The 17,505-nt window shown below is 33.1% G+C and overlaps 1 protein-coding gene across 3 annotated transcripts; it reads left to right on the top strand.

The window, feature by feature from the left end:
- Positions 1 to 2,069: 2,069 nt before the first annotated feature.
- LOC127127783 (dolichol-phosphate mannose synthase subunit 3) lies at positions 2,070 to 10,314 on the top strand. 3 transcript variants are annotated; one of them, XR_007805464.1, is made up of 5 exons: positions 2,070 to 2,575; positions 5,134 to 5,243; positions 5,554 to 5,661; positions 7,941 to 8,057; positions 10,165 to 10,314. XR_007805464.1 is itself a non-coding variant. In XM_051057062.1 (4 exons), the coding sequence occupies exons 2-4, from the start codon at positions 5,142 to 5,144 to the stop codon at positions 7,998 to 8,000; spliced, it is 270 nt and encodes an 89-aa protein (XP_050913019.1). In that variant the 5' UTR covers positions 2,070 to 2,575; positions 5,134 to 5,141; the 3' UTR covers positions 8,001 to 8,210. The 3 variants fall into 3 exon arrangements, 2 of the variants coding, with proteins under 2 accessions (XP_050913019.1, XP_050913020.1); XM_051057062.1 differs by lacking the exon at positions 10,165 to 10,314 and having other exon boundaries at positions 7,941 to 8,210; XM_051057063.1 differs by lacking the exons at positions 7,941 to 8,057; positions 10,165 to 10,314 and adding an exon at positions 5,801 to 6,204.
- Positions 10,315 to 17,505: the final 7,191 nt, after the last annotated feature.

Raw genomic sequence — 17,505 nt, 5'->3', positions numbered from 1 at the left:
TCCTAGTAGAGCAGTGGACAAGAGCATTTGACGGTGGTTGTCGATGGGGCCACATGACAACAAACATTGTGGAATGCATGAACGGGGTTTTCAAAGGGATTCGAAATCTGCCGATAACCGCCTTGGTAAGATCAACCTATTATAGGTTGGCTTCTATGTTCGCAACCAGAGGTGAAAGATGGAGTGCAGTGTTAATGTCCGGACAAGTATTCAGTGAGTGTTGCATGAAGGTCATGAAAGAGGAGAGCATCAAAGCTACGACACACGTTGTAACAGTGTTTGACCGTCATAGACAAAATTTCAGCGTCCAGGAAACAATGGGCAACAATGAGGGGAGACCAAATTTAGCCTACGCTGTTAGACTACATAGAAGTTGGTGCGATTGTGGAAAATTTCAGGCCTTCCGCATACCTTGCTCCCATGTCATTGCAGCATGCGCTTATACTCGTCAAGACGCTTACACCCATTTATCTGATGTGTACAAGGCCAGCACCATCATGAATGTATATAGTCAAAGCTTTTCAGTACTACCAATGGAGGATTACTGGCCTCCATATGAAGGAGATATTGTTTGGCACAATGAAGAGATGCGTAGAAAGAAGAAAGGAAGGCCAAACAGCACACGTATCAGAACAGAGATGGATTCCACAGATAAAATGATAAGATTATGTAGTATCTGTCGTCAACCAGGACACAACAAAAACAACTGTCCCAATCAAGGAGCATCATCTAGATCTTAAGATTTTTGTAACATTTTATCTAGATCTTAAGCTTTTTATAACATTTTATCTAGATCTTAAGCTTTTTGTAACATTGTATTTTTGTAACAATCAATCATTATATATCATTAAGTTCTTGTTACAACGAGTTTCATAACCAACAACAGTACAAAACATCTGAAAACATAAATAATTCTAACTGATTACAACAATCAAATTAATGTCGTCTCGACCGAACATCATTTCCCTAGCATCCTTATCAGTCTTCATTCGCACCTAACCAAAGATACTGTCAAGTCTCTCAATACTTCTGATTTTTTCCCCTTCTGGTATTTTCCTGTCTAACCATCGAACCAGCTCCCTCTTCAGTTGATCTAACGTGGTGATGTTCCAAAATAGCATCAGCAATTGAGGTTTGTCTCTCGCATAAATCACCTTACCGTATCGGCGACGAACACCAAACATGATAGCCAAATGATTATATCAGTTGTGGAACAATAGGTCACACAACGCATCTATTTATAAGACCAAAAAGGCATTTTATGAGGGACTCGCCAATTGAGTTGGCGCCTCCTTTTAAAACCTACACATAGGCGCCAATTGGATTGGCTAAGGCACCTGCCCTAACCAATCTAATTGGCGCCTCCATTCAAGTTTTAACAACAGTCGCCATATGAACAACTTTCATGTTCATCAAAAATCCATTTGAAACTTGGAAGCTCATCATTCATTTCAAAACATTATAGGTCATTTTGATAGAAACCCTAATTTTGGGTCAACTTCGCAGGGACCTAACTCACTCATTTTTAATTATTTTGAGGTGGGACTAAGTTCATTGGAAAATTTAAGATGTCTACTTCAGTTGTTATGTTGGACAAAATTTCATAACTCTAAAAGAAACACATGAAATAATGCAAGACATTATAGGTCAGATTATAGTTGAAAAACTCAGAAGTCCAACTTCAACTGCCCATAACTTTCTCATAAAAAATCCAAATGATGCAAAATTTATATCCAAATTCATTGTCTTGAAAAGATCTACAACTTTCATGTTGGAGGTTTTTTATTTAAGGCTTTTTTAAGGGAGTCGCCAATTGGATTGACGCCTCCTCTTAAAAAATACACATAGGCGCCAATTGGATTGGCTAGGGCAGGTGCCCTAGCCAATCCAATTGGCGCCTCCTTGTAGTTTTTAAGAGGGGTCGCCAATCCAATTGGCGCCTCCTCCTAAAAGTGGGGTAGATTGGGAATTTTGCTGAAAAGTGGGGTATTTTGGGAATTTTTTCGAAAAAGTGGGTTATCTCGGTAAATTTGCCTATTTAGGATACCTATGAAAGTATACTTCGGAATTTAAGAAAAATAATTTTGAGTTTTACTAGGGTGATCAAGAAGAGTTTTTTTATATTAGATCAACAACCATACTGCTGTCCGACTAATGACTCACAAGTAACCCAATGCCAATTCCCAACACCTTAACCGGACCATGTCTTAAAACAATGTCCACAACCATAATTCCCAACCATAACACCTACAATAGATTATAGAACTCTCCCTCTCGTTCTAAAGTTACGCCGCCGCCCTCTCATCACCATTTAATTTAACCATTACTGCGCCCCCACCGTTGAAGCCCTCTCATCCCCGCCACTGCTCCTACATCCAGAACCAGATCGCCCCTCCCCTCTCTCTCTCTCTCTCTCTCTCTCTCTCTCTCTCTCTCTCTCTCTCTCTCTCAAATTCACTAGATCTCGCCGCGCGTAACCACCACGTCTGCTCTCCCAACAACATTCAATTCTCATATCTATAGTCTTTCGTCTCTCATCATAAATCCTGGTAGCAACTTGCATCGCACCACCCAGGTATCCACATGTCTCATACCTTTTAACAAAACCCTAGATGTATGAATGAATCCTTATCTTTTATGGCTCTTCATTTCATGCAATTGAGAATTTAAATAGCTAACTCATGGGTTCAATTGCTGGGTTCTCCTCACAGGAGAATCCAACAGAGTGACCGAACCGATTTTCCCAGTTTATTAAAATTATGTAGCGTGTGTTAAGCGATTCTAGGTGATAGGGTTTGTTCCAGAAGTTAAATTTCCAAGTGATGTTGGGAAATTGCGCAAGGGCTATGAGTTCTGTTGAACTGTGAAATGAATTTCATGGTGATCCCACCTGATGGAAGGGGCAAATAGTTTACTTCAGTTGTCATGTATGATTGGTTTCTTCTTGAATAGAGTTTCAATTGATTATTTATCTTGTAAGCTCCAAATGATGCTGGGAAATTGCGCAAGGGCTTTGAGTCATGTAACTATCACATCTGTTGTTATTAGCAATGAAATAAATTTTATGGAAATCCCATCTGATGGCCGTGACAGCAAGAGTCTTTTACTTGTGAATTTTTTTAATAAGAAGAGTTCAGTTCCGTTAGACCATAAGTTTTCGACTTTGCTTCATTACAGATGTATGAGCATTCTGTAAATGTCTGATGTATGCACAAAAAGTCGACATCTATGTTATGACTGGAATCTAGAAATCCATACATGTACAATGGGTTTCCCTGTTTAAAATATTTATTTTTCCTATTTGAGAGCTAGACTTAGTGTACCTTTTAAGCTAATGGCTCTTCACAAGCCACTATTTTATATAATACCTTTTAGTAATCTGAATCTAGTTGATTGGGATTTTCATACACATCTGCCTATGGATGTTGAAATATTGAGCCTAGAAAAAAACTTATTAATGGTAGTAGCAGCAATAATCATTTGCTTAAAATATATGGTCATAAAGGATTGGTATTATTATCAATGGAATGCTCTTTTCTTAAGGCCTTTGAAATTTACAATAACTTTTATTTTTCGTACTTGCTTAGTTTTGGCAACATGTGTTTTTAGGTGATAGGGTTTGTTCCTAAAACTTCCAAGTGATGTTGGGAAATTGCACAAGGGTTTTGAGTTCTGTTGAACTGTGAAATGAATATCATGGTGACCCCTCCTGATGGAAGTGGAATATAGTTTTTACTTCAGTTGCCATGTATAATTGGTTTCTTAAGTGATTTTTCAATTGATTATTTATTTTGAAATTCTACCTATCATTTTAGTAAAGTAATTGTATTTGCATGATAGAGATTGGACTTCCAAGTGATGTTGGGAAATTGCGCAAGGGTTTTGAGTTCTGTTGAACTATGAAATGAATTTCATGGTGACCCCTCCTGATGGAAGTGGAAAATAGTCTTTACTTCAGTTGCCATGTATAATTGGATTCTTAAGTGATTTTTCAATTGATTATTTATTTTGAAATTTTACCTCATTTTAGTAACGTAGTTGTATTTACATGATAGAGATTGGACTTCCAAGTGATGTTGGGAAATTGCGCAAGGGTTTTGAGTTCTGTTGAACTATGAAATGAATTTCATGGTGACCCCTCCTGATGGAAGTGGAATATAGTTTTTACTTCAGTTGCCATGTATAATTGGTTTCTTAAGTGATGTTTCAATTGATTATTTATTTTGAAATTTTACCTATCATTTTAGTAACATATTTGCATGATAGAGATTGGAGCCACTGTGATGTACCAGTTGTTGGCCCATTTTAACTTCAAGGCAATATAATTGTAATCCTTTTGAATGATGCATTTGCTATGTGATGTGATAGATGTATGATACGAGTCAGATTCCATGATCTATTTTTTCTTTTACATTTATTTTCTTTTTTCAGAATATCCACCTTCATGCTCCTGATTTTTAGGAGCCTGTTTTTTTTTTTTGGGTCAAGCGGTACAACATAAGTTTCTTTTTAGAAAAGAAATTCAGAGCTTATTAAGATTTAAATTCTTCAGTGTCTTTGATCTGTAGTGAGTCTTATACTTTGTATTTGATCCGTTGATAAATATGAATTTAGTCAAGCATACATTTTGCTTGTTAAGTCCAAATGATGCTGGGAGACTGCGCAAGGGCTTTGAGCGATATAACTATCATATCTGTTATTATTAACAATGAAATGAATTTCATGGAAATCCCATCTGATGGCAGCAGCTACAAGAGACTTTTACTTGAGCATTTCTTGTTTTATTTAAGAAAATGGAATCAGTTTCATTAGATCATAACTTTTAGGCTTTGCTTCATAACAGATGTATGAGCATTCGGATTTATATATGACGACTATGTTATAACTGAAATCTAGAAATCAATGATCATGAATGGGTCTTCTGATTCTCCCATGCACTCCTTCTATTTTACATTGAATACGCACCCACATATTTTATTTCTGTGTGATGAAGCAATTATTCCCACAAATATAACTTCTCTCTTTTTTTGTATATACACTAATACATTTACCCAAATATTCATATTATAAATCTGATTTTGTATATACACTAATACATTTACACAAATATTCATATTATTCATCTGATTTCAGATTCATAAATGAAGCATATTGTAAAGATTTTGACGCTGGTAACTGCCATCACTGCTTTATGGATTGGCCTTCTACAAACTTCTACGATTCCACGAAGTCATACTTGGTTGGTAGGTTTCATGTCATACACGTACTTTACTTTGTAATTTGGTTTTTAGTTCAGTATTGTTTTGGGGAGGGAAATCTTTTCTGTTTCCTAAGCTGTTACGCAATACACCTCAATGAGGACTTATCATGTATATGTAGATAGCCTTTATAAAGGGGAGTTGCTGGGAGATGGATTCAAACCTAAGCCTTACAAGAAAAGTTCTTTGATCCCTCCAGCTCAACCAAACCTTTTGATGCGTTTTTATATTTTGATAGAATCATAGAATTAGAAACCTCATAATGCTAACATCCATACTTCTGTCCTTTATGCAGCTACCGATCTATTTTGTCGTGTCTTTAGGATGTTACGGTCTATTAATGGTTGGAGTTGGTCTGATGAATTTTCCTACATGTCCTCAGGAAGCTCTGTTGTTGCAAAAGGTATTTCTACTTCTGTGCCTTAGTGATTGCATTGTTATATACTTAATTAAATGCTGTGGTATTTATAGTTCATATGGAACATGTATGTTTGTAGTGTGCACTGAGTTTAATCTTCTACAATTGTTTGAAATAATTTCAGGACTGGAGTGTTAGACCTCTCATTAAGGAAAACTGACTGTTATGTTTGTAACAATTATTATTATATTATTAGGAGCAGTTTAGTGGGAGTTATTATATTATTAGGAGCAGTTACATTTTATTAATTATGTGTGTTTTTGTTTAGAGCAAACAGGGGAAGATAGGAGAGTAAGAGTTTATGATTTTGGGAAGTTATTGAGTGGTTATTAGGAGAGACCCAACTCTCGGAGAGTTTGGGAAGGGACTGATCCAAGACTCTCGAAATCTTGGGAGGAACCAAACTGGTCCCTGTCTTTCTATGTGTCTAGTTTGTGTCAGCTTTCTATAAGTTGTAATTGTGGATTGAAACCCTGTTGCAGAGTATTTTTGAATTAATAAACATAAAATTGTTCCACAGTTGTCTAATTTGGAGCAACAATTGTTCTTAATTGCCACATACTTAATTTGGATAAAAATTGTCTATTATTGAGGTTCATCTAGTTTTAGTATTATCTATTACTGAGATTAAAATAATTTATAAGAAAGAACAAGATATCCTTGCAGTTTTACAGAAGAGAAGGATATCTTGTCTTAAAAATAATATCGGTCGTAAAAATGTGTTCTCCAAAATATGCCAATCACAAATTTCTAAAAATAACATATCAAAGAATTCTCCTTAGACATTCTACCCTTATTCTTTACGAGTACACTCATTTTTCTACCTGTCACCCAAATTTTTGTTCCTTAATATTTCACTTATTTTTCTGGTTCCCTCTAATATGAACCTTTTAAAAAGGGGATACAGACACACCACAATATTTAGGTTGCAAGCACAGTTAACAATAGTGTTGACTTGTTTATATTGACAATGGAGTAGGAATATAAGGAGGCATAATTGTTGTGGTGGGAAAAATAACATGTGTTTTCAAATCTTGTTGCATAAACTGGGTAATCCCTGGTAGCAAGCAACTCCTTGAGGTCCGGAGTTGTTAGTATTTTGTCACCAATATCCTTTCCCCCTTTCCTCATATTGAACATTTCAATCAGAAAATTTTATTGCAAAATCTGGACTTGACACACGAGTACTCTTGCAAATCCAATGTGTAAGGAACTTTGTTCAATAAATTTTCATTTGTGGACCTAGATTATGATTCAAATCCTTTTTATCGTCTCCTGCAACAATGTCTGCCACATCCTGTAATGGACCATCATTCTCGGTTCCATTGAATAAGGCTTCTGTACTATTAGAGTTTCTCAAATCACTAAATTGAAATTATTCATGGATGAAAACTTAGAGAAAAGCATGAACTGAATGCTGAGTTTTTCAGCTAATGATTTTGATTGAAATGAATTCAGTTACTAGATCAATTGAGGTCAATCCTATTTGTAGGTTGCATTAGGAAGAAGGGGAAACCGGTTGAGGCCAGTTAATTAATTGACAGCTCTCAGTCAGTTAGTTACACTCTTAACAGAGTTAGTTACAAGCTAACAGAATCGTTAGAGGGAAGCTATACAATGTGTGGTAGATAGTCTACACAAGCTCTCATGAGCTTGATATAAGATTACCTTCCTATCCTTTGGAGAGATGTAGATACGACCATCAGGGGACATACAGTTGTAGCCCTTCTGAGAGGTGGAGTAGCCAATAAGGACACTCGTGAGACCTAAACTGAAGCTTGTTTTTATTGTAAGGTCTACGAAGAGGGAAGCACGAACAACCAAAACACTTAAGAACACACCCTCTCACGAGCTTACACTTAAGAACACACCCTCTCACGAGCTTGAGATAAGTTAACCTTCCTATCCTTAAAATGCGCTGATTTTCCCCCCAATCTCCTGTCTGCAGGACTGGAATAAAATTGTGCATCGTTCGTGTGAATAATTGTGGTAGCAAGTGACTGCATTTCGTTATTTTTAGATCATCAAGGACCCAACTCACAAATATCATTAATGAGGATCATTTTCCATATGCTTGTGAAAAGTAAATGATACCATCTAATTGCAAACATATAAATGCCAACTTTTCCTCCTAGATGATCCTTAAGCAGTAATTATGACCAGATAATTACAGCGTAATGCTGGATCATATTTCAGATTCAGATAAGCCTTTTGTCTGTCATACAATGCCAATGAATGTTGCTTATTTTATTGCTTGTTTCCAGGACATTGTTGAAGCCAAGGAATATTTGAAGCAAAGAGGAGTTGATGTTAGTACCAGCTGAAGTGGTCTATAGATCTTCCCTGAAGTTTAGAATTAGCTGCTACCAGCAACTAATTATCTGATTGAGAGTTGGAAAAGGATTTTTGGCATTTTACCTTTGTACTCAAAATAGTAATGTACATGCAGTTTTGAATTTCCACTAATGTATGCAAACTCTTTCTGTTACAATCAGTTTTCTTTCTTCTATTAATAATTTGGTAACACACGCCAACACAGGCTCTCAAGTCTTAATAGCCATGTTTGGTTTCAACAACAATCTCAAGTTGTTTGAATAGTTTTTGATGGAGGACTATTACTGTCCAAATTTGATTAGGATATTGCATTTTAGTAGAAAAATGAGTTGAACTAATCCAGTTAACTTGATTTTATAAACCTGTAGCCACAGGCCCCATTTAATTTTTTCTTACTATGTTTCAGGGATTTCATCGTTGGATTTTTTTTTTAAATAACCAACCTATTAAAATAAAATACTCCAATAATAACATTTTCTATTATTAATCAAAAGTAGTCGTTTCGTTTACCCATAGCATGGGAATGTTATTGAATTAGTAATAATGATAATTACACATATTTATCACTCTTTAGATTGAAAAATAAATAAAATAAAAGAGAAGAAAATCAATATAAAAATGAGATTAATTATTATATATTGTCAGTGTAAAAAATTTTACACAATAAAAGTCAAACTTGTTTCAACATTCAACGGTTATGATCAACTGACGGTGTAAAATCCTTTTACACTGTCAGTGTATTTTAATTAAATCCTATAAAAATAAAATAAAAATAATATGTCACACATGTTTGATGTTGGGGCAAATGGTATAGATTTAATATTGATAGTGAAAGTTTAGTAAAATTAATAAAGAATTGTAATATAAACATTTATTTTAAGTTTTGAAAGACACTTTTGTAAATGACATTTAAAGTGGGTCTGAGACTCAATCAGGATAGTTGAAGCGTTGTTAAGTTTGGGCTTCATTCCTACGTGGAAAAAGACTCAAATATGATTAGTCAATTTGTCTAACTTATTTAAGTGGAGATGATCAATTTATGGTTGAGAGAGATAGAGAGAAAATAATGATTCAAAACAAAGAAAAGATGAGAGAAACTCATTCCTGTTTTTCTGCAACCAGTCTTACTAAATCGATGATCCCTGATTCTTTATTTGTCGGGTCAAGCTCAAATTTGGAGGGCAGGTTCGTAACACATGTATCTAACTTTTGACCGTTCAGAATTTCAAAACAACGTCTGAAGTGAGAGTTATCTGCTTCGCACTGAAGCTGCAGATTTGAGACATTTTTCAGCTTTTTGATTCTTATTTGTAAGCTAGTTTGCTTTGTTATTTGTGGTTGTTAGCACTGGTTTGTGAATCACTTTAAGACTCTCTTGTACTCTTAATTGATTATAGTGGAGTTATTTCTTTGGTCTAAATGACTCGTGATTTTTACTCTCATTGAGGAGTTTTCCACGTTAAAAATATCGGTGTTCTTCTTTTGTGTCTTTATTTGTTCGATTTTTCGTCTTATATTTATTGTTGGTCATCAAGGTTCCTACAAGTCTGGAGAATTTTATATCTGTTGTGTATTGGTCAATTATTGTGTCTTAATTTTCCATCACATATTTTTATTTTTAGTTCAGCTTATTTGTCATTGCAACATCCTTTATTATCTCCTCGAGGAGAAGATGGATATTGGGAAGGCATCCAATACAACGATGTACCAGATGCACCAACAATAAAAAGACAAATGGTAACTATCAAAGAATGGGTTGTCTATAGAATCTAACATAGAGAAAATAACATGGCACCGTTGCTTTTTGCTAAACGTTTATTCCAACATTTTTTGGTTGATGGTTATAGTATGATAGAGTCTTCCAGATTAAAATGGAATTGAAATCATCAAAAAGAATTGAGGAACGAAATCTATAAAGGTCTCACGGAGGCAATTCTTAGAGGAAAGACGGATCCTTCAACCACATTAAGAAGAATTATGTTGCCGTCAACTTTTGTAGGAGGCACATGTTACATGCTCAGGATTACCAAGATGTTATATCTATTTGTGCATGGACTAGATATCCTGATTTATTCATTACTTTTACATGCAACCAAAAATGGTCAGAGTTACTTACATTTTTGTCAAAATACAATTTATAATCGGAAGACAGGCCTGATTTTGTTTGCAGAACATTCAAGATTAAACTTGATCATTTGATAAAAGATATAAAGAAATGAAAAATCTTCGAAAAAGTCAAAGTAGATATTTTTCTAATTAAATTTGACTATTGGATTATATGCAATTAATTATTTATTTTATTAATTATATTTATTTCAATTTATATTCACTTCTAGTGATATACACAACTGAATTTCAAAAACACGGACTACCAGATGCTCATATTTTGGTATTTCTACATCCTGAACTTAAATGCATAAATCTCAATGACATCGAGAAAATAATATCCGCTGAGATTCCTAATAAAGAAACTGATATGGAACTATTTCAAATAGTCTATTCACTTATGATTCATGGTCCATTTGGTGCTCAAAATAAAAATTCTCCATGCATACAAAATGGAAAGTGCACAAAATATATTTCAAAGAGGTTTTTCGATAGCACCACTATTGATGCAAGTGGATATCCAATATATAGAAGGAAAGATAATGGTCATTTCATTAAAAAGGGTGAGTCTTTTGCATATAACATATTTGACGTACCTTATAATAAACATCTACTACTAAAATATAATGCTCATATAAATGTTGAATGGTGCAATCAATATAAGTCTATTAAATACCTTTTTAAGCATGTTAACAAAGGGCATGATCGTGTTGCCGCGAGCTTCTATAATAATGTCAATGGAACCAATGGTTCTTAAATTATCGACCAAATTAAAATGTATTATGATTGTAAATATTTGTCATCTTGTGAAGCAATTGGGAGAAAACTTAGGTTTGACATTTACTATAGAGAACCTTCTTTTGAGAGACTACATTTTCATTTAGGAAATTAATAATTTATTCTTTTCGATGATGTTGATCCAATTAATCAAGTTATCAATAAGTCAAATACACCAAATAAAAAAATGGCATGAATGAAAGCAAATAAAAAATATAAAGAAGGAAGAAATCTTACTTACAATCAATTTTCTTTAAAATTTGTTTGGAAAGATTCTGAAAAAGAATGGTCTCCCTGTAAAAAAAAATTCACAATTGGTAGAGTTTATTTTGTACCACATGGATTAGATGAGAGATATTATTTGAGAACTTTGCTTAATTATGTCAAAATTTCTCGGAGTTTCGAGGAAATCAAGACAATAAAAAATGTGTTATATGAAACATTTAAAGATGCATGCTTTGCTACATGATGAGAAAGAATACATATAAACCATCGTAGAGTCGAGAAATTGGGGTACAAGTTCTTTTTTGAGAAAGTTATTTGCAACCCTTTTACTTTTAGAATAATTATCCAGACCAGAAATTGTTTGGCAAAAAATATGGGAGTATTTAAGTGATGACATCTTGCATAGACAAATACCATGTAATTGCGTATATAATATACACTTTCATATTTGACATGCAAGATTAAGTTGGTTCATATATACATTTTCCCTAATCACCTAATTTTTTATATTTTCTATGCTATTAAATTTATTTTATTATTATGGAAAATTTGGAATTATCAGACAAAAAGATAAAAAAAAATTATATTAGAAGGTATTGAGTCATTGTTACAAAGCAATAACAAGAGTTTAAGTAATTTTCCCACATTGCCTCAAACAAATGAATCTCTTACTTCTAAAAGCCAAAATAGACTAATTTATGATGAGTTAATTATGACATACAACTTCTGACTTTAGAATATACTCAATTGATGCCAACTATGATTTCTTAACAAAGAATAATATATGACAAAATTATGGCACGAGTTGAAGAAAATAAATCAGGCATATTTTTCCTATATGGGTATGGTGGTACTGGAAAAATTTACATTTTGAGGGCTATGTCAGCAACTTTAAGATCGAAAGGAGATATTGTGTTAACAGTGGCATCGAGTGGAATTGTTGCTTTGCTTATTTTTTGAGGAAGAACAGTTCGTTCAAGATTCTTTATACCATTCGATATTGATGAGTATTCCACTTGCGGTATTGATCAATGTAATAATCCGTATAATATATATCTAGAATAATATCATACAAATATTATTAATTGGTACTGATCTAACATAAGTACCCAATGGCATAAATATAAATACATGTCCAAACTAAAAACATCAATGAGACATGTTATATAATGGTGCCTAAAAAATAAAAATTTAAGCACTATGTGCAATATCTTCATTGCACACAACTCCGCAGCGGAAGATCACGATCATCATCGTCTCTTGAAACATCAGTAGATAGCTTTTCTTGAGTTCAACTTGCAAGGAATACCTGAAAAATAACAACAATAATGGGATGATATAATAATCTTAGTGAGTTCTCATATCCTATGGGTCCACTCGACTCTACAGGGTTTTCTAATCAAATCCTAACTCGAGTCTTCATCTCTCGTTACTTATGTATCATGCACACAAGATAACTAAGACTCAAGTATCTAAGGGATATTCGCAATGTCTGGAAATATGTTACTTGAGTGCATCCACTCAACAAAATCACTATTCGGATGCACGAAACATCAATCCCCGAGCGGACTTACGTCTAAGCCAGGCCCGGTTCATGCATGCTCGTATGATTCGACTTTCGCGGTGGATATCGGGTCCTATATGAGTTCCTAACTCATTTCAAGCGACTGTCACCCGTATGGGACTCTAACCCACTTAGGGTATCTTTCACTGTATGAGACTCTAACCCACTTAGGTGTCCATCTTTCCCCCACATCCTCCGTGGTTGGGGATCAAACCCAATTGAGGCACAGATCATTGGTGCCACATCCTCACTTATCGCTTTACTTAAGCCTTTGAAGTGGTACGTGCACCATCAAAACTAATTTCGAATATGTGATTAAGTCACAGTAACAAATAGGACTTTTGGAGCAACGCTCGTCACCAAAATAGGACTTTTGGAGCAACGCTCCTCACCAAAATAGGACTTTTTGAACAAAAGCTCCTCACCAAAATATCAAACAAATCTCATGATATCATATCAATTCTCATGGCATCATAACATGGTCCATTCTCATTACATAAAATCACACATGTTCCATACAAAACATATTGATTCGTTATCAAGTGAATACTTGTCCATGATACACACCTAGGTACCGTTGCGTCCAAGCATCACAACCTAAGTCATTTTTCATAACCTAGATTATCTTTCTAAGTCATTCACCTAGTTATACTCCTAGGTTTCCTCACTCATCATTATAGTTTTTTTATCATATTATGCATACATAACCAATACAACAATAATTCATAATATAATTCATATCACACATAAAGCACAAATGATAATACAATGTGATACAAAACCATAAGCAAAGCACTCACATAATCCTCCTTAATCTATCTTATTCCACTTCCACGTCATGTGGTAAACATTCGTCCAATTACATTATGGTGTGAAATAACTAGACTAAAAGGTAAGACATAATGGAATAACTCATATAGACTTCTCTCTATATCATAGTCTTTTGCTTTATCTTCCTAACACATCCATTTTTGTATCAATTAGAGTTATCATTCCCGTTTTATGATGGAAACAGGGAAACAACTCAAAAACATACATAATCATGTAATAAGAACAACCAAGTTATAATTTACTTATAGACATGATTTCATCTCACCAATAAATAGAGTATTGAACTAGCTTTCCAACACATCTGACCTAGCCTCATTCCGAGTTACGAAACTCATTTTAGAGGGAAAACAGGGGAACCAATCGATTGTTGTCATGGCCCAATCGATTGGATCAACATTCTGCCATGATTTTTCACTAAAATGGAAGAGACCAATCAATTGGTCAATGATGTCAATCGATTGACACCTGAAACTTTTCTAAAAATCACATTTCTAAACAAGTATTCTTCCATCCCTTACCATCATAAACCATTCCAAACCATAGACTAACATATTTAAGCATTTTCTACCATGAAAATAACATCATACAAGGATATATAGATAACCTTGTTTTCCTCACTTCTCAACCTCATTAATCTCTAAAAATACAACACAACCCATGAAATCAACATGCCGTAACAACAAGAGACAACAACAATAACTTTGTTCCTTCATATATTCTCATAACATCAACACAACCTCAACTTCATCAACATGACATATCATTATACATGCAATAACAACAACATGGTTTCACCATATGATATTAATACCATTGTAACAAAAACACAACACCCAACATCATATATCATGGATTAACAACCATAAAGTTGCAACACACCAAGAAGTTCATGTATCACACATCAATTTCACAAACATAGTAAACATCATAAATCTCTAACTCCCAATTTCATGAAATTTCTCCCCAAAGCTATAACTAAACTAAGAACTCACATTGAGATGATGAAGCTGATGAAGATTGGTGAAGAATATAAGATGAAATTGGTAATGATGATGATGAATTCTATGAACCCTTCTCTTCTTCTCCCATGAACTCTTATTCTTCTCTTCTTTCCTTTTTTTTCTCTTTCTGATATATCTATTCTTTTCTTCTTATCCACTTCTTCTTTTACCACCACACAATATATATAACATATAAATATAATATATAATATTATGTAATGAGAGACAAAGATCTAAATTGATATTTTGTCTTCTATTACCAATTGAATAATTATTAACTTATCAAAATATCCCTTCTTATACTTATTAATAATGGTCCTTCTCTTTTAATAAAGATTGATCTCTTCAGAGTTCACCGGTTACTCTATTGGTCCCAACTAACAACATTTAGAGTATACAGGAGCTCTAATTATTCCAACTGACAAAAGATAGAGTACATAGGAACTCAATTGGTCTCAACTGACAATTAATTGGGCATTTAAGGAGATATGAGATATTACAATAAAAATACCTCTTTAGCAAAGTTGATAGCAAAAATAAAACTCATTATATGGGATGAAGAACCAATGCTTCATAAGCATTATTTTGAAGCTGTTGATTGAACTTTTAGAGATGTTCTTCGCATTTGTAATAACAAAAATTTAAATATTCCTTTTGGAGGAAAGGTTGTTGTTTTTGTAGAAGACTTCAGATAAATTCTACAAGTTATTCCTAAAGCAACAAGATAATATGTGGTTCATGCTACCATTAACTCCTCGTATCTTTGAAATTATTGTGAAGTCCAAACATTGCATCAAATATGAGGCTACTTAGTGGAAGCAGTGATGTTGATTTTAGACAAAGAAAAGTGTTTTTTAATTTGGTGTTAGGGATTGGTGATGGGACAAATGGAGAACAAGGCGATGAATATATAACACTTGAAATTCCAGATGATTTACTCATTAAAAGTTCAAAACTCATTCAATTTCTCTATTGTTCAAAGCATTAATTATCCATCATTTTTGGATAACATGAATGATCCAACATTTTTTCAAGACCGAGCTATACTCGCCCAAAAAAATGAAATTGTTGATGACATTAATGAGTACATGTTATCATTGATTCCTAGTGAGTTAAAAACATATCTAAGTTTCGACTAGGGATGACAATTTGACCCATCTCCAATGGGCATCCGCAAATTTACCCACAACAGATAGAGTAAAAACCCGCGAAAATGAGTACGAGCATGGACTCAGATAATTACCAATAAAAAAAAGCGGGCACGAGTACGGGTATGAGCACCTTGGTAAATTTGCGGGTATGCAAATTTACCCACAACGGATAGGATAAAAACCCGTGAAAATGAGTACGAGCATGGACTAAGATAATTACCAATAAAAAAAAGCGGGCACGGGTGTGGATATGGGCACTATATATTTATGTATTTTTATTTTTATTTCTATATTTTAGTTTATATTATTATATAAAAATGTATGTATATAAATTATAAAACGTATATCAATATTAAGCCATTATATATTTAATATAAGTGTTCGTTTATTTCAACAATAAATTGTTTGAATTTTTTTTAAATATTTTTAAAAACTTAAAATTATATGATATTTTATAATTGATCTATTTATTTTTAATAGGAATGCGGGTCATGGGTACGGGTATGAGTACTTACATACCCATAGGGAACGGGTACGGGTGCTAACTTTGGCACCCAAGCAAGTATAGACTCGGGCACGAGAATTTTTTTCAATCGCGGATATGGGGATGAGTACTATAGTATCCTGCCTAAACCATATCCATTGCCATCCCTAATTTTGACACTCCATACTCGATGAATCCAGATATAGATGTACCTAATGATGTACGCACACCTGAATTTTTAAACACAATTAATGATTATTGTCTTTCAAATGATAAGTTGAAACTCAAGGTTGGAGTACTAGTAATGTCATTGAGAAATATAGATCAATTTTCTGGGTTGTGCAATGGAACTCGACTAATCATCACAAAAATGGAAAAATATGTGTTTGAAAGAAGAATTATATTAAGAAGAAACATTGGTAATAAGGTGTATGTACCTAGGTTGTCACTAACACCTTATGATCCAAGAATTCCTTTCAAATTTCAACAACAACAATAAAGACAATCTTTAAAACATGTTGGAGTTTATCTTAAACAATTTGTTTTCTCACATGAAGAATTGTATGTTGTCATTTCGAGAGTTACTTCAAGGAACGGTTTGAAGTAATTAATAACTACATATGACAGTAAGGGTGTGCAAAAATATGGTTAACCAAACTATATTACTAATTTGAATTGCATTGCACCATAAAATAACTAAACCATTTGAATGATTAATGAACTGAATCATTTAAATTAAACAACTATAATTCAGTTTAAAACCGGTTTATAACCAGTTTTCTTTTACAAACTGATTTAATTATAAAAATAGTTTTTTTTATAAAAAGAAGAAGAATTATTGAGAGTGAAAAAAAATGAAAATTAAAAATATCTATAATTATGAAAAGTAAAAAATATTTTATTGAAAATTAAAAATAAAATTATAAAAAAAATATAGTAAAAAATTAAAAATTAAAAATTATTATTTTTTAAATAAAAATTGTTTTTTGCCTGAAATTCTAAAAAAATAATTCCGATTTTTTTTCTTCAGAAAAATAAAAAATTTAATTTAATTTTTATAAATAAAAGTTTTTTTTAAAATAAATATTTTCAAATATTATAAAAAAATAATTTTAAATTAATTAATTTTTGTGAAATTAAAAAAAAATGATTTTAAAAGAGTTCAAATTATAAATTTGGTTTGTAATTGCAAACTGATTATAAACTAATTTATAAATACAAACTGGTTATAAACTAATTTTAAACTGAATTGAAATCATTTTAACAATTAACTACATTTTTATTGAAATGCTTATTATAAGATGAATTGAACTATAAATGTGATTTGGTTCAATGCAGTTCATGAACAATAAAAAT

This window comes from Lathyrus oleraceus, chromosome 3 (assembly GCF_024323335.1).
Source record: "Lathyrus oleraceus cultivar Zhongwan6 chromosome 3, CAAS_Psat_ZW6_1.0, whole genome shotgun sequence".
Classification (NCBI taxonomy): Eukaryota; Viridiplantae; Streptophyta; class Magnoliopsida; order Fabales; family Fabaceae; genus Lathyrus; species Lathyrus oleraceus.
The sequence above is the reverse complement of the archived record's forward strand: the minus strand, read 5'-3'. Positions and strand labels throughout refer to the sequence as shown.